Source organism: Conger conger, chromosome 10 (genome assembly GCF_963514075.1).
Source record: "Conger conger chromosome 10, fConCon1.1, whole genome shotgun sequence".
NCBI lineage: Eukaryota > Metazoa > Chordata > Actinopteri > Anguilliformes > Congridae > Conger > Conger conger.
The window spans coordinates 48,245,373-48,272,872 of record NC_083769.1 but is presented as its reverse complement, the minus strand read 5'-3'; the positions used below and the strand labels follow the sequence as shown (position 1 = coordinate 48,272,872).

Below are 27,500 nucleotides of genomic sequence, written 5' to 3'. Positions count from 1 at the left end.
GCTTGAACATCACAGCTGCTAAGTGGTCTGTGGCCCTTTCTCCTCGTGTCTGTCGAGCGCTCAGTTCTCTCACTTTGGCCTTGTTGTCTCGAGACTGAAACAGAACCTCTTTAATGTCCGGAACCGAGCTCGGACCGTTCCCCCACCTCCTGTCTGTGCGCGCCGGTCTCTCCTCAGAGAGTCCCCGAAACCTTTCATACCTCCCCCTCCAACACCCCCCCCGGACCCCCCCGGACCCCCCCGGACCCCTGCACTTCAGCACGCGGGTGGCAGGCTGTAAACTTGAAAGCATTCTCTCCCCCCCCCCCTCCCTCCCTCCCTCCCTCCCTCCCTGTCTCTCCCCTGGGAGTTTGTCCTGTTAAGTATATTGCGGCTAGTTTTGGAGAAAAGGCAACAAAAAAAAAAAGAAAAGAAAAGAAAAAGGCAGTGGGGGGGAGGAGAGGAGGAAGGGGGGAGGGAGGGAGGGGGAGACGGAGCGGGAGCGGGGCTGCCCTCCGGATGAACCCACGGGGGATGTCTCTCCGCGGGGTCATCCCAAGTTCAGGCCTCCCTCTCCGGGTGCGTGCCGGGCGGAGGAGCAGCCTGTTTACACAGCGCCGGGAGTCCAGCGGTGCATTCTGGGCCTGTCCGTAACGCAAAGCCCGCTTCCAGCAGACACCTGCTGGGTCCGGGGGCGGGGGGGGAAGAAGACGTTCGCTGGGCAAAGTCAGGTCAGCTGCGGGGGAGGCACGCTTTAGCGCTGATGTATTGGACAGACGGGCGAAGTCCCGCGTGCGCGCGATTCCGTCCCGGGAGCGCCGGCGTTCCGTCGCCCAGGCGCTGGGAATGTTTTTCCTGTTTTTCGCTCCGAGCGCGTGCGTGTCCGTGTGTAAGCCACGGCAGCTGCTCCAGGGCATCGGCCGGGCAGTGTCGCTCCACGCGCTGGTGCGCAGGCATTCCTGCGCTGCCGTAGACTCCGGGGAAAACGGCTCAGAGATCCGTCACGGGAGTACGTTCTCCCCGCGCAATTCCAGGGAAATTTCACCTGCCGCGGCCTTTCGGAAAAACATCCTTTGTGCGATTTCACGTTTTCACACATAATCGCATTGCGACCTACAGTTTCACAAAATCACATAAATTAATTGCTGGGAGAAATACGGTTTTTACGGAACGTTATCTGTGTAACTAATCTTATGTTCAGTCTCCTGTTCTTTGAACGTTCAGAGACGTGTCTTAGTTGGGCCCGTTTGAAATGGCGGGAAGGCGTGCGGAACTGCGGGGGGTGGGGAGCGGGACACGGTGACAGAGACAGACGGACAGACAGACAGACAGACGGCCGCGGAGACTGCCGGGCCTTTGATTGAGACAAACGAGAGGCAGTCAGCCGGCTGATCAGGCACTTCACACGGACGGCCCCGCGGGGGGGTCCTCTGACAGGTTCAGGAGTGCGTCAGGAGTGCCGGGCTCTGCCGTGGGGCGCTGGGGAGCTAATGAGCTTTGTTGGGTGGTAATTAGGGCTCCGCGACGCGGAGACGGTCTCCACGGCATGGAGAGGCAGATGCGGAGGCCTGCTGACGATTGCTCAGACCTGCTCCACCAATAGGCAGTGTTCTGTTCTGCTGGATTTAACAGAAAACAAGTATCTTCCCATCCGTTACGGTTCGGCCGTTTTCTGATTTCAGAAACCGGGGTACGGAATCACCAGTGTAAAAAATAGTAGTGTACTTGGCACTTTAACTTAAGTTAAACTCAAGTATTGTTAAGTGTAAAATAGTACACTTCAAGTATCCACTCAGTAAGCACTTTATTTAGGTATTGATTAGACTTCTACTGCTGTAGCCTATCCACTTAGAGTTATGATGTGTTGTGTGTTCTGAGATGCTCTTCTGCATACCACTGTTGTAATGTGCGGTTATTTGTGTTACTGTCACCTTCCTGTCAGCTTTGACCAGTCTGGCCTTTCTCCTCTGACATGTCTCATTAACAAGGCATTTCTGCCTGAAGAACTACTGCTCACTGTCAGCGGTCTGTTTGTCCTGTGTAGCTCAATCTTTATTTTATTTTAAACACAGCTACACAGCTAGCGACAAGACCCACTGCTTTAGTTTTTTTAGTTCCTTTATCGGGGTCGGTCCGGTTAAAGTGCACGTCTCTAATAAACTTTGCTTGCATTTCAGAGTGACTCTACTCTGGTGTACATGGATGTGTGCTGACAGAGAGGACCCGCGGTAGACTGGCTCTTCAGTCTGTGTAGTTAAGGTGTACTCACTCAGTGTGAAACGCATTCGGCTCTTATGGTCCCCTTGCCGACAGCGGGTTCTGCTCATCTGCGCTTTTCACTTTGCGAAGCTCTTTGCCTGCTGCGGCATTAAGTTTTATGTGTCCTGGGATAATAAAATTGTTCTTCAATGTTACAATAAATGTATATATCCGAGATCTAGGCAGGGCACTGCGCCAAAACACTTTTTCCACCGAGCACGTCTAAGTTGAAAGAGCACTCTTCTCCGCCCCGTTTAGGTATCGGCTAAATTATTTTTCGTATACCTTGGAAGTAGATCCAAGTGCACTGTGTAGCTAGTAACGTATCATTCATTTTATGTAGGTCACTGGTTTCTTTATTTATATATTTTTGTGGTTATGAAAAAATGACGCGGCCTGATGGAAGTCTTGGTCAAACAAGTCGTTTCACATACTTGTGAGTGTCTGTGAGTGTTGTTAGGACTCCGTTCACACTCAAAAACGCAACCTTTCCATGGAAGTTTTGGTTCTTTCGGTTCTTATTCACGGTGAAGTTTTTGGAAAGTTTTGGGATACGGCCTCGTGTTAGAAAAGGGTCACTGACCCGTCTGGATAAGTGGTTGTAAGCCCTGAATCAGCACTGATCTTTTCCTGTGAATATAGCCACTTCATACAGGGGCCCACCCAAGTTTCGTTTTTCGCCTGTGCAAGGAAAAGTCCCTTACATCAGAACAGTTGAGCATTCTTACTGTAATAATCAGTAATAGCTATTATAAAGACATTAATCCTGGGTTCCACAGAGCAGGTCAGTCTTTATCTTCATCATGTAGATGAAATACGAGTTTCTTTGTTTTCCTTTCTAATAGAGCGGGGTAAATGGCTCATGTTTAATTTCAACGCCTGGCTAATGGACTCGGGACGCTTTGTTGACTGTGATTCAGCGCTGAACTTGCGACTCGAAGCCGGGGTCACCGCCTCTTTTTGTCAGTGTTGACAGAAACACGTTGACCCCGCTAAACATTGCGAAATTGCTCTGAGAACAAGAGTGCATGCTTAATGTACAGTCTCATTACAGCTTTTTTTATTATTCTCTTTTCTTCAAAGAGCAGCAGTGCAGTTCCCCTCTGATGAGGCCTTCACCTCATACTCTTGGTGATGTTGTCACTAAGCATGAAATGATTTAGGAGCCAACAGGTGCTGTGGGAAGAGTCTTTCGGAACTGAACTATTCTAGTATGCACTCTAGTATACACTCTCAGAATCAATGTGTCTAAAAACAGGTGGGGTGGAACCCTACAGGTACATAAAATTGTTTCCCCTGGCCATGGGTTTTTTTTTGTTTATCAAAGGTGCTTGTTAGTACCCAAAGAACATGATTGTACCATTCAGGGTAAATTCGGCAAACGTGTTCCTTAAAGAACAATCATGCACTCCCTCTGTACCTTTATTTGTGAGTGTAGGGCTGTATTGTGCCCATAGGGCAGTGTATTCTGGTCTCATACCTGCAGCAGACTCCAGTTGGGCGAATGAGAGTGCTTTGGTGGGTTGAGTCCTCCTCCTGGCCTACAGAGCAGAGGTCTAGGCTTATCTGGGTTGTCTCTGTGCCCCCAGTTTGCCTGCAGCAGTATCTAATCGGGCGAATGAGAGTGCAGTGGCGGTCTGTGTTTGTTGGATTGAGTCCTCAGAGTGTGGGGTTATCTGGGTTGTCTCTGTGCCCCCGGTTGGGTTAATGACAGTGCAGTGTTTGTTGGGTTGAGTCCTCAGAGTGTGGGGTTATCTGGGTTGTCTCTGTGCCCCCGGTTGGGTGAATGACAGTGTGGTGTTTGTTGGGTTGAGTCCTCAGAGTGTGGGGTTATCTGGGTTGTCTCTGTGCCCCCAGTTGGGTGAATGACAGTGCAGTGTTTGTTGGGTTGAGTCCTCAGAGTGTGGGGTTATCTGGGTTGTCTCTGTGCCCCCGGTTGGGTGAATGACAGTGCAGTGTTTGTTGGGTTGAGTCCTCAGAGTGTGGGGTTATCTGGGTTGTCTCTGTGCCCCCGGTTGGGTGAATGACAGTGTGGTGTTTGTTGGGTTGAGTCCTCGGAGTGTGGGGTTATCTGGGTTGTCTCTGTGCCCCCGGTTGGGTGAATGACAGTGCGGTGTTTGTTGGGTTGAGTCCTCAGAGTGTTGGGTTATCTGGGTTGTCTCTGTGCCTCCAGTTTGCGGGAACGCTGTCGGATGGGCTTGGGAAGACCATGGACAACCGGCACCAGAGCGAGCGGGAGTATATCCGTTACCATGGCGCCACCAGCGGGGAGCACCTGGTGGCCGGCATCCACGGACTGGCGCACGGTACGGACTTTTATTATTCTCATTTAATTTGTATCTTTAACCTCATTTTACCATTTACCTCCCCCCCGGGAGAGGGTAACAACAGGAAGGCAAGTATGAATTATACATTGTACACACAGTTTCATTCATACATTTAATCTGGGGGAAAATAAATAAATAAAACATTTTAGTGTGAGTGTGTGTCAGACTAACTGGTCTCTAATGTGTTATAATGCATGAGCAGCATCCGTTACACACTCGGATTAAAGGGTGGAAGACCCACCTGAACAATGACAGACATTGTTTCTGGAAGATTGAGTATTGAGCAAAGAGGAGAATACCCAACAAGGCTTCTTCACAGGCCAGTTAAAGAAGAGGACCACACTGGTACCGGGACAAACGGACTGTATGAGACTCCTTACCCAGACAACCCTCACAGGGGCTAGCCCGAAATTACATTACATTACATTATTGGCATTTGGCAGACGCTCTTATCCAGAGCGACGTACAGTTGATTAGACTAAGCAGGAGACAATCCTCCCCTGGAGAAATGCAGGGTTAAGGGCCTTGCTCAAGGGCCCAACGGCTGTGCGGATATTATTGTGGCTACACCGGGATTAGAACCACCGACCTTACGTGTCCCAGTCCTTAACCTTAACCACTACGCTACAGGCCGCCGAAATAAGAGACTGTGGAGCTCACTGAGCTCAGAGTTTTTCACTCCGAGGAAGACGTCGTTTGACGTCCAAACGTCAGTCTTCCCTGTCCGTCTTCCCTGTCCGTCAAACGAAGTCAAGTGTGCTCCACCTTCTCATTTCGGGCTATTCCCTGTGCAGTTGTCCGGGTAAGGAGTCTCATATACCCGAGCTAATATTATTTGAGTATTTCTGGATGCCCTGCAGGAAAGGCTGTCCTGTCTCCTGACTCATAACAAACACGTCCCAGCTCTCTCTCCTCACACTGCCCTGGCCAGAGGAAGAGGAAATGGCGCCGGGGTTGACCTTTCTCGCATTACGGATGAGTGTCGAGTAGTGGCACTGAGCACTGCGGCCCAGCAGCCGGTACAGTAACGGAGGAAAACCGCGGATCGTGTTTGGCCGAGGGGTTCTGTCTCCATTTCGCCTGTTTCAGTACAAACATTTAGACATCTGAAACTCCCATTGTCCTAAATGACTTACTGAGTCACAAGTGCTGTTTGAAAACTGTGAAGATATAGTTGCCTCTAAAAAAAGGAATGGCTGCCAGTAAAAACTCTTCGCTTGACCTTCCTGTGACACTCGTAGTCACTCGGAGGATAATAAAGTCCTGCAGCCTTTCCCTTGGAGATGCATGGCGGGATTGCATTATGTAAATCCTTTTATTATGTAAATCCTCACTCTGTGTCTCTGGCTTATGGGGTTGGTTCTGCATACGGAGAGTTATCTTTGCTGGAAGTGGCATCGTTGTTGCCGGTTTTGTTAAACAGAAATGTAAACACGGGCTTGGTGTTGTTGCGAGAAGTGATTGCGGGTCTCAACCACCTGTGCACCACTTTTTCCATCAATTCTCATATTATAGCATGGAAAGGAGTTCTGTGTTTTATTGAACTTGTTGTAGAAAGTTAAGTATAACGCCACAAAAATGTTGGTTCACTGTGATTTGACGCTCTGTGGCAGGGATCCACAATGACTGTCCAGGACTGGAGCCGTAGTCCCCGCTAGTATGGTATTACGTGGTTCTTGATGTTAACGCGGGTTTATGCCGTGTTCAGGGTGTGTGGGGACTGGAGCCATAGTCCCCGGTAGTATGGTATAACGTGGTTTGATGGTGTTAACGCTGGTTTATGCCGTGTTCAGGGTGTGTGGGGACTGGAGCCATAGTCCCCGGTAGTATGGTGTAGCCTGGTTTGATGGTGTTAACGCTGGTTTATGCCGTGTTCAGGGTGTGTGGGGACTGGAGCCATAGTCCCCTGTAGTATGGTATAATGTGGTTTGATGGTGTTAACGCTGGTTTATGCCGTGTTCAGGGTGTGTGGGGACTGGAGCCATAGTCCCCGGTAGTATGGTGTAACGTGGTTTGACGGTGTTAACGCTGGTTTATGCCGTGTTCAGGGTGTGTGGGGACTGGGGCCATAGTCCCCTGTAGTATGGTGTAACGTGGTTTGATGGTGTTAACGCTGGTTTAATGCCGTGTTCAGGGTGTGTGGGGACTGGAGCCATAGTCCCCTGTAGTATGGTGTAACGTGGTTTGATGGTGTTAACGCTGGTTTATGCCGTGTTCAGGGTGTGTGGGGACTGGAGCCATAGTCCCCTGTAGTATGGTGTAACGTGGTTTGATGGTGTTAACGCGGGTTCCTGCCATGTGTGGGGACTGGAGCCATAGTCCCCTGTAGTATGGTGTAACGTGGTTTGACGGTGTTAACGCTGGTTTATGCCGTGTTCAGGGTGTGTGGGGACTGGGGCCATAGTCCCCTGTAGTATGGTATAACGTGGTTTGATGGTGTTAACGCTGGTTTAATGCCGTGTTCAGGGTGTGTGGGGACTGGAGCCATAGTCCCCTGTGGTATGGTGTAACGTGGTTTGACGGTGTTAACGCGGGTTCCTGCCATGTGTGGGGACTGGAGCCATAGTCCCCTGTAGTATGGTGTAACGTGGTTTGATGGTGTTAACGCTGGTTTATGCCGTGTTCAGGGTGTGTGGGGACTGGGGCCATAGTCCCCTGTAGTATGGTATAACGTGGTTTGATGGTGTTAACGCTGGTTTAATGCCGTGTTCAGGGTGTGTGGGGACTGGAGCCATAGTCCCCTGTGGTATGGTGTAACGTGGTTTGACGGTGTTAACGCGGGTTCCTGCCATGTGTGGGGACTGGAGCCATAGTCCCCTGTAGTATGGTGTAACGTGGTTTGACGGTGTTAACGCGGGTTCCTGCCATGTGTGGGGACTGCAGCCATAGTCCCCTGTAGTATGGTGTAACGTGGTTTGATGGTGTTAACGCTGGTTTATGCCATGTGTGGGGACTGGAGCCATAGTCCCCTGTAGTATGGTATAACGTGGTTTGATGGTGTTAACGCTGGTTTATGCCGTGTGCAGGGTGTGTGGGGACTGGAGCCATAGTCCCCTGTAGTATGGTGTAACGTGGTTCTGGGTGTTAACGCGGGTTCCTGCCGTGTGCAGGGTGTGTGGGGACTGGAGCCATAGTCCCCTGTAGTATGGTGTAACGTGTTTTGATGGTGTTAACGCGGGTTCCTGCCATGTGTGGGGACTGGAGCCATAGTCCCCTGTAGTATGGTGTAACGTGGTTTGATGGTGTTAACGCTGGTTTAATGCCGTGTTCAGGGTGTGTGGGGACTGGAGCCATAGTCCCCTGTAGTATGGTGTAACGTGGTTTGATGGTGTTAACACTGGTTTATACCGTGTTCAGGGTGTGTGGGGACTGGAGCCATAGTCCCCTGTAGTATGGTGTAACGTGGTTTGACGGTGTTAACGCGGGTTCCTGCCATGTGTGGGGACTGCAGCCATAGTCCCCTGTAGTATGGTGTAACGTGGTTTGATGGTGTTAACGCTGGTTTATGCCATGTGTGGGGACTGGAGCCATAGTCCCCTGTAGTATGGTATAACGTGGTTTGATGGTGTTAACGCTGGTTTATGCCGTGTGCAGGGTGTGTGGGGACTGGAGCCATAGTCCCCTGTAGTATGGTGTAACGTGGTTCTGGGTGTTAACGCGGGTTCCTGCCGTGTGCAGGGTGTGTGGGGACTGGAGCCATAGTCCCCTGTAGTATGGTGTAACGTGTTTTGATGGTGTTAACGCGGGTTCCTGCCATGTGTGGGGACTGGAGCCATAGTCCCCTGTAGTATGGTGTAACGTGGTTTGATGGTGTTAACGCTGGTTTAATGCCGTGTTCAGGGTGTGTGGGGACTGGAGCCATAGTCCCCTGTAGTATGGTGTAACGTGGTTTGATGGTGTTAACACTGGTTTATACCGTGTTCAGGGTGTGTGGGGACTGGAGCCATAGTCCCCGGTAGTATGGTGTAACGTGGTTCTGGGTGTTAACGCGGGTTCCTGCCATGTGTGGGGACTGGAGCCATAGTCCCCTGTAGTATGATGTAACGTGGTTCTGGGTGTTAACGCGGGTTCCTGCCGTGTTCAGGGTGTGTGGGGACTGGAGCCATAGTCCCCTGTAGTATGGTGTAACGTGTTTTGACGGTGTTAACGCGGGTTCCTGCCATGTGTGGGGACTGGAGCCATAGTCCCCTGTAGTATGGTGTAACGTGGTTCTGGGTGTTAACGCGGGTTCCTGCCGTGTTCAGGGTGTGTGGGGACTGGAGCCATAGTCCCCTGTAGTATGGTGTAACGTGTTTTGACGGTGTTAACGCGGGTTCCTGCCGTGTGCAGGCATCATCGGCGGCCTGACCAGCGTCATCACGTCGACGGTGGAGGGCGTGAAGACGGAGGGCGGGGTCAGCGGGTTCTTCTCCGGCCTGGGGAAGGGTCTGGTCGGCACGGTGACCAAGCCGGTGGCGGGAGCCTTGGACTTCGCCTCGGAGACGGCCCAGACCGTCCGCGACATGGCCAGCCTGAGCAACCACAGGTAAGGGGGGGGTGGAGACCCCACACACGATAAACATCAACATAAAAAAAAAGTAAGAGCGGTAAGAGCAGTCGTCTCATTGGCTCAGGCAGTAAGAGCAGTCGTCTCATTGGCTCAGGCAGTAAGAGCAGTCGTCTCATTGGCTCAGGCAGTAAGAGCAGTCGTCTCATTGGCTCAGGCAGTAAGAGCAGTCGTCTGGCAGTCGGAGGGCTGCCGGTTCGATCCCCCGCCCTGGGTGTGTCCAAGTGTCCCTGGGCTAGAACGCCCCAATTGCTCCTGACATGCTGGTCGGTGCCTTGCATGGCAGCCAATCGCCATTAGTGTGCGTATGTGCGTGCGTGAGTGTATGTATGAATGGGTGAATCAGAAGCCTCAATTGTACTGCACTTTGGATATAGGCACTATGTAAATGCCAACCATTTTCCATTTACATTTTTTTCTTTTTATGAAGAAAAACAACCAATAAAATAATAAAACAGTCAATAAAGCCAATAAAATCATCAATTTTAAACAAATAAAATAAATATATAAAAAGTAACATACCGTTTTACTTTTTATAAATGCGCTGATGATGCAATTGTATGACCTTGCAAAACCCAATAAACAAAGTAAAAAAAAAAAAAAAAAAAAAAACATAAATAATAAAATAAAAAATAAAAAAATTTAATTACTTTAATTCTGGTCCAATGAGTTCTCAAATCCTGATGAGAGAGGCGGGGTTTGTGAACCTCAAAAGGGGTGGAGCTATCGCATGTCATCCCCTCCCGATTAAAACATGCTTTAAGCTGCTCGGCTCCGGACAGCAGAAATGCGTTTTTAATTAGCGCAGTTAGTCAACGGCAGCATCTGGAGCCCAACACACTGTCAGGGTTCACGAGGCCCTGGCCTTGGTGTGTATGTTTTCATTTATGTTTTACTGTTTGTTGTTAAGCCGGATTCTCATGCCGGAGAACAATGGTATTAATTCAGGATTCCTCCGAGGGCAAAGTTTAGGGCACCGATCCAGTGTGAGAAAATATTTTCCGAATGTGAAACGCATCAGATCTGACGTCCGGGGAGGAATCCCGGAATGCCGATCCTGTGAAGCTGTTCCACGGCGTCGACAGAATGGCGTACGAAGCCCTGACCTCTTCTCTCTGTTCTCTGGAAGAGGCTGGTCACGGCTTTGTACTTCTTCGCAAGGTTTTTTTTTTTTTTTTTTTTTTTTGCCTTGTTGTGTTGCTCTTTTGTTTTGCGTGGTTGTAGGTGCGGGCTTTAACGATGTGCAGCTCAGCGTTCGTCATCTGCTTCCCCTTACCCAGACGGCGGGGGAGATAAAGGGCGAGTGTGCCGTTCAGATGACGAAAGGGGCCTGTTGCCCAACCGTGGCCTTTAATCTGGTGTCTGTCGGTGGCACCGGGGCGAGAGGCTTCGCGTTCCTCTCCGCGGACCGGCCGGGGGTTCAGGGCCCGGTCATGGGTACAGATTCCCCTCCTTTAGGGGGTCCGCGGTCCCGCCCTCCTCCGGTTCCACGAACGGGGGGGGGTGGGCGCTTGTTTTCGCCGTGCGGGCTCTGAGACGTATCGCGTGTCCTGTGAAAGGGGACTTCCTGCGGGCCGGTGCAGGGCGTTTTTTTTGCGTCATTCGGGAACCGTACACGCCGGAGCTCCGGCGTGGCCCGCCAGGGCCCTCTAGTAAATCCCACCTGCGCTTTAATGGCGGTAAGCCGGGAGCCGCCTAGGTCGGGTTGCACTCTAATTAGCGGCTAAAGCCAGGTCGGTAACCACGCCGACCGCGGCACAATGGGGCTCTGTAATTCTTACCTGCCGCGCTAAGAGCTGGGGTGGGGGGGGGGTCACGGGGGCTCACCCTCAGCCCGGCTAAAGCCCGGAGAACTGGCTGAACTCTGTGTTCCAGCCTGCGGTCGGGTTACAGGAGGCGTCTGGTATGCAGCGCCCGTTAGCGTTAGCGTTCCAGCCTCCGTTCGTGCTACAGGAGAGTCTTCTGGTATGCAGCACCCGTTAGCATTAGTGCTAATGTTATCATTCGGGCTAGCGTTACCATTAGCGCTAGTGCTGGAATTAGCGTTGGCATTAGCGTTGGCATTAGCGTGTTATATTACTGTGTGTTTGTATATAACAGTGTGTATGTATGTATGTATGTATGTGTGTGTGTGTGTGTGTGTGTGTGTGTGTTTGTATATTACAGTGTGTGTGCGTGTGCGTTTGTGCATTATTGCTAGTATTGGCATTAGCGTTAGCGTCGGTGTGTTCGGAGGCGAGAGAGGGAACGGCTGTGGGCGGTTTTGGGCTTTCTGGTCCAGCGGGGATGGGAGGGTGACAGGGGGGTGAGGTGTGTGTGCCGGAGAGGGACCTCCCGGTGAACTGTGCTGCTGTGAGCCTGTCCGGGGGGGGCGGGGGCGGGTACAGGGGTGGAGGGGGGGGGGTTTGGAGTTTGGAGCGTGCCTGCAGCAGCGTGTCCCGGGAGTTCAGCCAGAGAATGTGCCGGATCCACTGCCTGTGGAGGCTCCTACTTCCATAGAAACATGCACTGTTATACACAAACATACACCTCCATACACACACACTGTTATACACAAACATACACCTACATACACACACACACACTGTTATACACAAACATACACCTACATACACACACACACACTGTTATACACAAACATACACCTACATACACACACACACACACTGTTATACACAAACATACACCTACATACACACACACACACTGTTATACACAAACATACACCTACATACACACATACACACTGTTATACACAAACATACACCTACATACACACACACACACACACTGTTATACACAAACATACACCTACATACACACACACACACACACTGTTATACACAAACATACACCTACATACACACACACACTGTTATACACAAACATACACCTACACACACACACACACACACACACTGTTATACACAAACATACACCTACACACACACACACACACACACACTGTTATACACAAACATACACCTACATACACACTCACACACACACTGTTATACACAAACATACACGTACGTACACACACACACACACACTGTTATACACAAACATACACGTACGTACACACACACACTGTTATACACAAACATACACCTACATACACACACACTGTTATACACAAACATACACCTACATACACACACACACACACACTGTTATACACAAACATACACCTACATACACACACACTGTTATACACAAACATACACCTACATACACACACACTGTTATACACAAACATACACCTACATACACACACACACTGTTATACACAAACATACACCTACATACACACACACACTGTTATACACAAACATACACGTACGTACACACACACACTGTTATACACAAACATACACGTACATACACACACACACACTGTTATACACAAACATACACCTACATACACACACACACTGTTATACACAAACATACACCTACATACACACACACTGTTATACACAAACATACACCTACATACACACACACACACACACACACTGTTATACACAAACATACACCTACATACACACACACACACACTGTTATACACAAACATACACCTACACACACACACACACACACACTGTTATACACAAACATACACCTACATACACACACACACACACTGTTATACACAAACATACACCTACATACACACACACTCACACGGTTATACACAAACATACACCTACATACACACACACACACACACAAACACTGTTATACACAAACATACACCTACATGCACACACACACTGTTATACACAAACATACACCTACATACACACACACACACTGTTATACACAAACATACACGTACGTACACATACACACACACTGTTATACACAAACATACACCTACATACACACACACACTGTTATACACAAACATACACCTACATACACACACACACACTGTTATACACAAACATACACCTACACACACACACACACACACACACTGTTATACACAAACATACACCTACACACACACACACACACACACACTGTTATACACAAACATACACCTACATACACACTCACACACACACTGTTATACACAAACATACACGTACGTACACACACACACACACACTGTTATACACAAACATACACGTACGTACACACACACACTGTTATACACAAACATACACCTACATACACACACACTGTTATACACAAACATACACCTACATACACACACACACACACACTGTTATACACAAACATACACCTACATACACACACACTGTTATACACAAACATACACCTACATACACACACACTGTTATACACAAACATACACCTACATACACACACACACTGTTATACACAAACATACACCTACATACACACACACACTGTTATACACAAACATACACGTACGTACACACACACACTGTTATACACAAACATACACGTACATACACACACACACACTGTTATACACAAACATACACCTACATACACACACACACTGTTATACACAAACATACACCTACATACACACACACTGTTATACACAAACATACACCTACATACACACACACACACTGTTATACACAAACATACACCTACATACACACACACACACACTGTTATACACAAACATACACCTACACACACACACACACACTGTTATACACAAACATACACCTACATACACACACACACACACACACTGTTATACACAAACATACACCTACATACACACACTCACACGGTTATACACAAACATACACCTACATACACACACACACACACACAAACACTGTTATACACAAACATACACCTACATGCACACACACACTGTTATACACAAACATACACCTACATACACACACACACACTGTTATACACAAACATACACGTACGTACACATACACACACACTGTTATACACAAACATACACCTACATACACACACACACTGTTATACACAAACATACACCTACATACACACACACACACTGTTATACACAAACATACACCTACATACACACACACACACACACTGTTATACACAAACATACACCTACATACACACACACACACTGTTATACACAAACATACACCTACATACACACACACACACACACACTGTTATACACAAACATACACCTACATACACACACACACACTGTTATACACAAACATACACGTACATACACACACACACAAACACTGTTATACACAAACATACACGTACATACACACACACACTGTTATACACAAACATACACCTACATACACACACACACTGTTATACACAAACATACACCTACATACACACACACACACACACACTGTTATACACAAACATACACCTACATACACACACACACTGTTATACACAAACATACACCTACATACACACACACACACACTGTTATACACAAACATACACGTACATACACACACACACTGTTATACACAAACATACACCTACATACACACACACACTGTTATACACAAACATACACGTACATACACACACACACTGTTATACACAAACATACACGTACATACACACACACACTGTTATACACAAACATACACGTACACACACACACTGTTATACACAAACATACACCTACATACACACACACACACTGTTATACACAAACATACACCTACATACACACACACACACTGTTATACACAAACATACACCTACATACACACACACACACTGTTATACACAAACATACACCTACATACACACACACACACACACTGTTATACACAAACATACACCTACATACACACACACACTGTTATACACAAACATACACCTACACACACACACACACACACACACACTGTTATACACAAACATACACCTACACACACACACACACACACACACTGTTATACACAAACATACACCTACATACACACTCACACACACACTGTTATACACAAACATACACGTACGTACACACACACACTGTTATACACAAACATACACGTACGTACACACACACACTGTTATACACAAACATACACCTACATACACACACACTGTTATACACAAACATACACCTACATACACACACACACACACACTGTTATACACAAACATACACCTACATACACACACACTGTTATACACAAACATACACCTACATACACACACACTGTTATACACAAACATACACCTACATACACACACACACTGTTATACACAAACATACACCTACATACACACACACACTGTTATACACAAACATACACGTACGTACACACACACACTGTTATACACAAACATACACGTACATACACACACACACACTGTTATACACAAACATACACCTACATACACACACACACTGTTATACACAAACATACACCTACATACACACACACTGTTATACACAAACATACACCTACATACACACACACACACACACACTGTTATACACAAACATACACCTACATACACACACACACACACACTGTTATACACAAACATACACCTACACACACACACACACACACACTGTTATACACAAACATACACGTACATACACACACACACTGTTATACACAAACATACACCTACATACACACACACTGTTATACACAAACATACACCTACATACACACACACACTGTTATACACAAACATACACCTACATACACACACACACTGTTATACACAAACATACACGTACGTACACACACACACTGTTATACACAAACATACACGTACATACACACACACACACTGTTATACACAAACATACACCTACATACACACACACACTGTTATACACAAACATACACCTACATACACACACACTGTTATACACAAACATACACCTACATACACACACACACACACACACACTGTTATACACAAACATACACCTACATACACACACACACACACTGTTATACACAAACATACACCTACACACACACACACACACACACACTGTTATACACAAACATACACCTACATACACACACACACACACACTGTTATACACAAACATACACCTACATACACACACACTCACACGGTTATACACAAACATACACCTACATACACACACACACACACACAAACACTTATACACAAACATACACCTACATGCACACACACACTGTTATACACAAACATACATCTACATACACACACACACACTGTTATACACAAACATACACGTACGTACACATACACACACACTGTTATACACAAACATACACCTACATACACACACACACTGTTATACACAAACATACACCTACATACACACACACACACTGTTATACACAAACATACACCTACATACACACACACACACACTGTTATACACAAACATACACCTACATACACACACACACACTGTTATACACAAACATACACCTACATACACACACACACACACACACTGTTATACACAAACATACACCTACATACACACACACACACTGTTATACACAAACATACACGTACATACACACACACACAAACACTGTTATACACAAACATACACGTACATACACACACACACTGTTATACACAAACATACACCTACATACACACACACACTGTTATACACAAACATACACCTACATACACACACACACACACACTGTTATACACAAACATACACCTACATACACACACACACTGTTATACACAAACATACACCTACATACACACACACACACACTGTTATACACAAACATACACGTACATACACACACACACTGTTATACACAAACATACACCTACATACACACACACACTGTTATACACAAACATACACGTACATACACACACACACTGTTATACACAAACATACACGTACATACACACACACACTGTTATACACAAACATACACGTACACACACACACTGTTATACACAAACATACACCTACATACACACACACACACTGTTATACACAAACATACACCTACATACACACACACACACTGTTATACACAAACATACACCTACATACACACACACACACTGTTATACACAAACATACACCTACATACACACACACACACACACTGTTATACACAAACATACACCTACATACACACACACACTGTTATACACAAACATACACCTACACACACACACACACACACACACACACTGTTATACACAAACATACACCTACACACACACACACACACACTGTTATACACAAACATACACCTACATACACACTCACACACACACTGTTATACACAAACATACACGTACGTACACACACACACACACACTGTTATACACAAACATACACGTACGTACACACACACACTGTTATACACAAACATACACCTACATACACACACACTGTTATACACAAACATACACCTGCATACACACACACACACACACTGTTATGCACAAACATACACCTACATACACACACACTGTTATACACAAACATACACCTACATACACACACACTGTTATACACAAACATACACCTACATACACACACACACTGTTATACACAAACATACACCTACATACACACACACACTGTTATACACAAACATACACGTACGTACACACACACACTGTTATACACAAACATACACGTACATACACACACACACACTGTTATACACAAACATACACCTACATACACACACACACACTGTTATACACAAACATACACCTACATACACACACACTGTTATACACAAACATACACCTACATACACACACACACACACACACACACACTGTTATACACAAACATACACCTACATACACACACACACACACTGTTATACACAAACATACACCTACACACACACACACACACACACTGTTATACACAAACATACACCTACATACACACACACACACACACTGTTATACACAAACATACACCTACATACACACACACTCACACGGTTATACACAAACATACACCTACATACACACACACACACACACAAACACTGTTATACACAAACATACACCTACATGCACACACACACTGTTATACACAAACATACACCTACATACACACACACACACTGTTATACACAAACATACACGTACGTACACATACACACACACTGTTATACACAAACATACACCTACATACACACACACACTGTTATACACAAACATACACCTACATACACACACACACACTGTTATACACAAACATACACCTACATACACACACACACACACACTGTTATACACAAACATACACCTACATACACACACACACACTGTTATACACAAACATACACCTACATACACACACACACACACACACACTGTTATACACAAACATACACCTACATACACACACACACACACTGTTATACACAAACATACACGTACATACACACACACACAAACACTGTTATACACAAACATACACGTACATACACACACACACTGTTATACACAAACATACACCTACATACACACACACACTGTTATACACAAACATACACCTACATACACACACACTGTTATACACAAACATACACCTACATACACACACACACTGTTATACACAAACATACACCTACATACACACACACACTGTTATACACAAACATACACGTACGTACACACACACACTGTTATACACAAACATACACGTACATACACACACACACACTGTTATACACAAACATACACCTACATACACACACACACTGTTATACACAAACATACACCTACATACACACACACTGTTATACACAAACATACACCTACATACACACACACACACACACACACTGTTATACACAAACATACACCTACATACACACACACACACACTGTTATACACAAACATACACCTACACACACACACACACACACACACTGTTATACACAAACATACACCTACATACACACACACACACACACTGTTATACACAAACATACACCTACATACACACACACTCACACGGTTATACACAAACATACACCTACATACACACACACACACACACAAACACTTATACACAAACATACACCTACATGCACACACACACTGTTATACACAAACATACATCTACATACACACACACACACTGTTATACACAAACATACACGTACGTACACATACACACACACTGTTATACACAAACATACACCTACATACACACACACACTGTTATACACAAACATACACCTACATACACACACACACACTGTTATACACAAACATACACCTACATACACACACACACACACTGTTATACACAAACATACACCTACATACACACACACACACTGTTATACACAAACATACACCTACATACACACACACACACACACACTGTTATACACAAACATACACCTACATACACACACACACACTGTTATACACAAACATACACGTACATACACACACACACAAACACTGTTATACACAAACATACACGTACATACACACACACACTGTTATACACAAACATACACCTACATACACACACACACTGTTATACACAAACATACACCTACATACACACACACACACACACTGTTATACACAAACATACACCTACATACACACACACACTGTTATACACAAACATACACCTACATACACACACACACACACTGTTATACACAAACATACACGTACATACACACACACACTGTTATACACAAACATACACCTACATACACACACACACTGTTATACACAAACATACACGTACATACACACACACACTGTTATACACAAACATACACGTACATACACACACACACTGTTATACACAAACATACACGTACACACACACACTGTTATACACAAACATACACCTACATACACACACACACACTGTTATACACAAACATACACCTACATACACACACACACACTGTTATACACAAACATACACCTACATACACACACACACACTGTTATACACAAACATACACCTACATACACACACACACACACACTGTTATACACAAACATACACCTACATACACACACACACTGTTATACACAAACATACACCTACACACACACACACACACACACACACACTGTTATACACAAACATACACCTACACACACACACACACACACACTGTTATACACAAACATACACCTACATACACACTCACACACACACTGTTATACACAAACATACACGTACGTACACACACACACACACACTGTTATACACAAACATACACGTACGTACACACACACACTGTTATACACAAACATACACCTACATACACACACACTGTTATACACAAACATACACCTGCATACACACACACACACACACTGTTATGCACAAACATACACCTACATACACACACACTGTTATACACAAACATACACCTACATACACACACACTGTTATACACAAACATACACCTACATACACACACACACTGTTATACACAAACATACACCTACATACACACACACACTGTTATACACAAACATACACGTACGTACACACACACACTGTTATACACAAACATACACGTACATACACACACACACACTGTTATACACAAACATACACCTACATACACACACACACACTGTTATACACAAACATACACCTACATACACACACACTGTTATACACAAACATACACCTACATACACACACACACACACACACACACACTGTTATACACAAACATACACCTACATACACACACACACACACTGTTATACACAAACATACACCTACACACACACACACACACACACTGTTATACACAAACATACACCTACATACACACACACACACACACTGTTATACACAAACATACACCTACATACACACACACTCACACGGTTATACACAAACATACACCTACATACACACACACACACACACAAACACTGTTATACACAAACATACACCTACATGCACACACACACTGTTATACACAAACATACACCTACATACACACACACACACTGTTATACACAAACATACACGTACGTACACATACACACACACTGTTATACACAAACATACACCTACATACACACACACACTGTTATACACAAACATACACCTACATACACACACACACACTGTTATACACAAACATACACCTACATACACACACACACACACACTGTTATACACAAACATACACCTACATACACACACACACACTGTTATACACAAACATACACCTACATACACACACACACACACACACACTGTTATACACAAACATACACCTACATACACACACACACACACTGTTATACACAAACATACACGTACATACACACACACACAAACACTGTTATACACAAACATACACGTACATACACACACACACTGTTATACACAAACATACACCTACATACACACACACACTGTTATACACAAACATACACCTACATACACACACACACACACACTGTTATACACAAACATACACCTACATACACACACACACTGTTATACACAAACATACACCTACATACACACACACACACACTGTTATACACAAACATACACGTACATACACACACACACTGTTATACACAAACATACACCTACATACACACACACACTGTTATACACAAACATACACGTACATACACACACACACTGTTATACACAAACATACACGTACATACACACACACACTGTTATACACAAACATACACGTACACACACACACTGTTATACACAAACATATACGTACATACACACACACACACTGTTATACACAAACATACACCTACATACACACACACACTGTTATACACAAACATACACCTACATACACACACACACACTGTTATACACAAACATACACCTACATACACACACACACACACACTGTTATACACAAACATACACCTACATACACACACACTCACACGGTTATACACAAACATACACCTACATACACACACACACACACACAAACACTGTTATACACAAACATACACCTACATGCACACACACACTGTTATACACAAACATACACCTACATACACACACACACACTGTTATACACAAACATACACGTACGTACACATACACACACACTGTTATACACAAACATACACCTACATACACACACACACTGTTATACACAAACATACACCTACATACACACACACACACTGTTATACACAAACATACACCTACATACACACACACACACACACTGTTATACACAAACATACACCTACATACACACACACACACTGTTATACACAAACATACACCTACATACACACACACACACACACACTGTTATACACAAACATACACCTACATACACACACACACACACTGTTATACACAAACATACACGTACATACACACACACACAAACACTGTTATACACAAACATACACGTACATACACACACACACTGTTATACACAAACATACACCTACATACACACACACACTGTTATACACAAACATACACCTACATACACACACACTGTTATACACAAACATACACCTACATACACACACACACTGTTATACACAAACATACACCTACATACACACACACACTGTTATACACAAACATACACGTACGTACACACACACACTGTTATACACAAACATACACGTACATACACACACACACACTGTTATACACAAACATACACCTACATACACACACACACTGTTATACACAAACATACACCTACATACACACACACTGTTATACACAAACATACACCTACATACACACACACACACACACACACTGTTATACACAAACATACACCTACATACACACACACACACACTGTTATACACAAACATACACCTACACACACACACACACACACACACTGTTATACACAAACATACACCTACATACACACACACACACACACTGTTATACACAAACATACACCTACATACACACACACTCACACGGTTATACACAAACATACACCTACATACACACACACACACACACAAACACTTATACACAAACATACACCTACATGCACACACACACTGTTATACACAAACATACATCTACATACACACACACACACTGTTATACACAAACATACACGTACGTACACATACACACACACTGTTATACACAAACATACACCTACATACACACACACACTGTTATACACAAACATACACCTACATACACACACACACACTGTTATACACAAACATACACCTACATACACACACACACACACTGTTATACACAAACATACACCTACATACACACACACACACTGTTATACACAAACATACACCTACATACACACACACACACACACACTGTTATACACAAACATACACCTACATACACACACACACACTGTTATACACAAACATACACGTACATACACACACACACAAACACTGTTATACACAAACATACACGTACATACACACACACACTGTTATACACAAACATACACCTACATACACACACACACTGTTATACACAAACATACACCTACATACACACACACACACACACTGTTATACACAAACATACACCTACATACACACACACACTGTTATACACAAACATACACCTACATACACACACACACACACTGTTATACACAAACATACACGTACATACACACACACACTGTTATACACAAACATACACCTACATACACACACACACTGTTATACACAAACATACACGTACATACACACACACACTGTTATACACAAACATACACGTACATACACACACACACTGTTATACACAAACATACACGTACACACACACACTGTTATACACAAACATACACCTACATACACACACACACACTGTTATACACAAACATACACCTACATACACACACACACACTGTTATACACAAACATACACCTACATACACACACACACACTGTTATACACAAACATACACCTACATACACACACACACACACACTGTTATACACAAACATACACCTACATACACACACACACTGTTATACACAAACATACACCTACACACACACACACACACACACACACACTGTTATACACAAACATACACCTACACACACACACACACACACACTGTTATACACAAACATACACCTACATACACACTCACACACACACTGTTATACACAAACATACACGTACGTACACACACACACACACACTGTTATACACAAACATACACGTACGTACACACACACACTGTTATACACAAACATACACCTACATACACACACACTGTTATACACAAACATACACCTGCATACACACACACACACACACTGTTATGCACAAACATACACCTACATACACACACACTGTTATACACAAACATACACCTACATACACACACACTGTTATACACAAACATACACCTACATACACACACACACTGTTATACACAAACATACACCTACATACACACACACACTGTTATACACAAACATACACGTACGTACACACACACACTGTTATACACAAACATACACGTACATACACACACACACACTGTTATACACAAACATACACCTACATACACACACACACACTGTTATACACAAACATACACCTACATACACACACACTGTTATACACAAACATACACCTACATACACACACACACACACACACACACACTGTTATACACAAACATACACCTACATACACACACACACACACTGTTATACACAAACATACACCTACACACACACACACACACACACTGTTATACACAAACATACACCTACATACACACACACACACACACTGTTATACACAAACATACACCTACATACACACACACTCACACGGTTATACACAAACATACACCTACATACACACACACACACACACAAACACTGTTATACACAAACATACACCTACATGCACACACACACTGTTATACACAAACATACACCTACATACACACACACACACTGTTATACACAAACATACACGTACGTACACATACACACACACTGTTATACACAAACATACACCTACATACACACACACACTGTTATACACAAACATACACCTACATACACACACACACACTGTTATACACAAACATACACCTACATACACACACACACACACACTGTTATACACAAACATACACCTACATACACACACACACACTGTTATACACAAACATACACCTACATACACACACACACACACACACACTGTTATACACAAACATACACCTACATACACACACACACACACTGTTATACACAAACATACACGTACATACACACACACACAAACACTGTTATACACAAACATACACGTACATACACACACACACTGTTATACACAAACATACACCTACATACACACACACACTGTTATACACAAACATACACCTACATACACACACACACACACACTGTTATACACAAACATACACCTACATACACACACACACTGTTATACACAAACATACACCTACATACACACACACACACACTGTTATACACAAACATACACGTACATACACACACACACTGTTATACACAAACATACACCTACATACACACACACACTGTTATACACAAACATACACGTACATACACACACACACTGTTATACACAAACATACACGTACATACACACACACACTGTTATACACAAACATACACGTACACACACACACTGTTATACACAAACATATACGTACATACACACACACACACTGTTATACACAAACATACACCTACATACACACACACACTGTTATACACAAACATACACCTACATACACACACACACACTGTTATACACAAACATACACCTACATACACACACACACACACACACTGTTATACACAAACATACACCTACATACACACACACACACTGTTATACACAAACATACACCTACATACACACACACACACTGTTATACACAAACATACACCTACATACACACACACACACTGTTATACACAAACATACACCTACATACACACACACACACACACTGTTATACACACACACACACACACACACACACGTACACACGCCAGCAGAAACGCACACCGACGCACAGACCCACTGGCTCTGCTCTTTCCTTCTGTGATTTCCATGATCCAATACAAACAGGCATGTGAGGCGCGAGTCAGGAATGAAAATGGCCAGTATCTGCGTTTCATTAATCACCCCGAGGGGAGCACTGCCAGTCCAGTGTCCACACACCGCATTCATCAGAGCCCGGCTTATTCCCGTCCTCCCTCTCCCAAAGCCTGATAAACGCGCTGAGAGGGCCTGCCTCAGAGAACTGGTCCCCTGGCCGGGCTGGTCCCGCTGCTGCCCGGAGGTCCTGGAGCTGCTCATGAAGCTGAATAAGATTTAAAATGTGCCTGTGCTGCTCTGTGTGGAAACTTGAATTTCATTCGGATAACACTGTCTATTATGTGACCCCTTCACTGTCTGTCAGCCTATCAGGACTGACCCTGCAGCTCACCTCTCCTCTCCCGTAATCTCCTCTCCCCCTCACCTCTCCTCACCTCTCCTCACCCCCTCTTTTCCGCTCTATCCTCCTCTACTCTCCCTTTCTCTAGCCTCCTCTCCTCTCTTCTCCCATCTATCCTCCTCGCCCTCTCTCTAACCTTTCCATTACTGTACTCTCCTCCCATCCTCTCCTCTCCTCCTCTCTATCCTCCTCTCGCTCTCTCCTCCTTTCCTCTCCCTCTCCTCTCCCTCTATCCTCCTCCTCCTTTTCCCTCTCCTCTCTCCTCCTCTGCCCTCTCCTTCATTCCCCCTCTCCTCTCCTCTCTCCTCCTCTACCCTCTCCTTCATTCCCCCTCTCCTCTCCTCCATCTGCTGCTCATGTGCTGAAGCCGCAAACAGGAAATAAACAAGTAAATGAAAAGCAGACGTCTCAGTGGCCTCGGGGGCCAGGAGGATTGTGTGATTTTCGGAGGTCCCTCCACTCTGCTGCCCTGCTGGTGAACTCTCCGTCTCCTCTCTCGTCCCTCAGCGCCCCCACACCCCCCTCCCCTGCGCCCCCACACCCCCCTCCCCTGCGCCCCCACACCCCCCTCCCCTGCGCCCCACACCCCCCTCCCCTGCGCCCCCACACCCCCCTCCCCTGCGCCCCCACACCCCCCTCCCCTGCGCCCCCACACCCCCCTCCCCTGCCAGGCCACCGGGGTGGGGTGGGGGTGGGGGGGGGTTGAGTGAATAAGCATTGCCCCCACCCCCTGCTTAGCTGTCACTTCAGATGGGCACGCTGTCTGTACAGTCCTGCCCTGACACTCCAGAACTTACTCCCACTTCTCCTTATCGTAGGCACAGCCTGTCAGTCCTTCAGGCAGATTTTTCGGACCTGACCTGACCTGACCGGACAGCGGGCAGTGTGGTACCCTCAGTCCAAACGGATCCATCCCAAGCCATAATATTCCCTTCTCCAGTTCTGAT

The 27,500-nt window shown here is 44.7% G+C and overlaps 1 protein-coding gene across 1 annotated transcript in view; it reads left to right on the top strand.

The window, feature by feature from the left end:
- The window catches only part of vps13d (vacuolar protein sorting 13 homolog D), a 118,724-nt gene that overhangs the window by 80,241 nt on the left and 10,983 nt on the right, over positions 1 to 27,500 (top strand). The window contains 2 exon segments of the mRNA XM_061256870.1: positions 4,412 to 4,544; positions 8,895 to 9,090. Coding sequence (XP_061112854.1) covers positions 4,412 to 4,544; positions 8,895 to 9,090 — 329 coding nt within the window.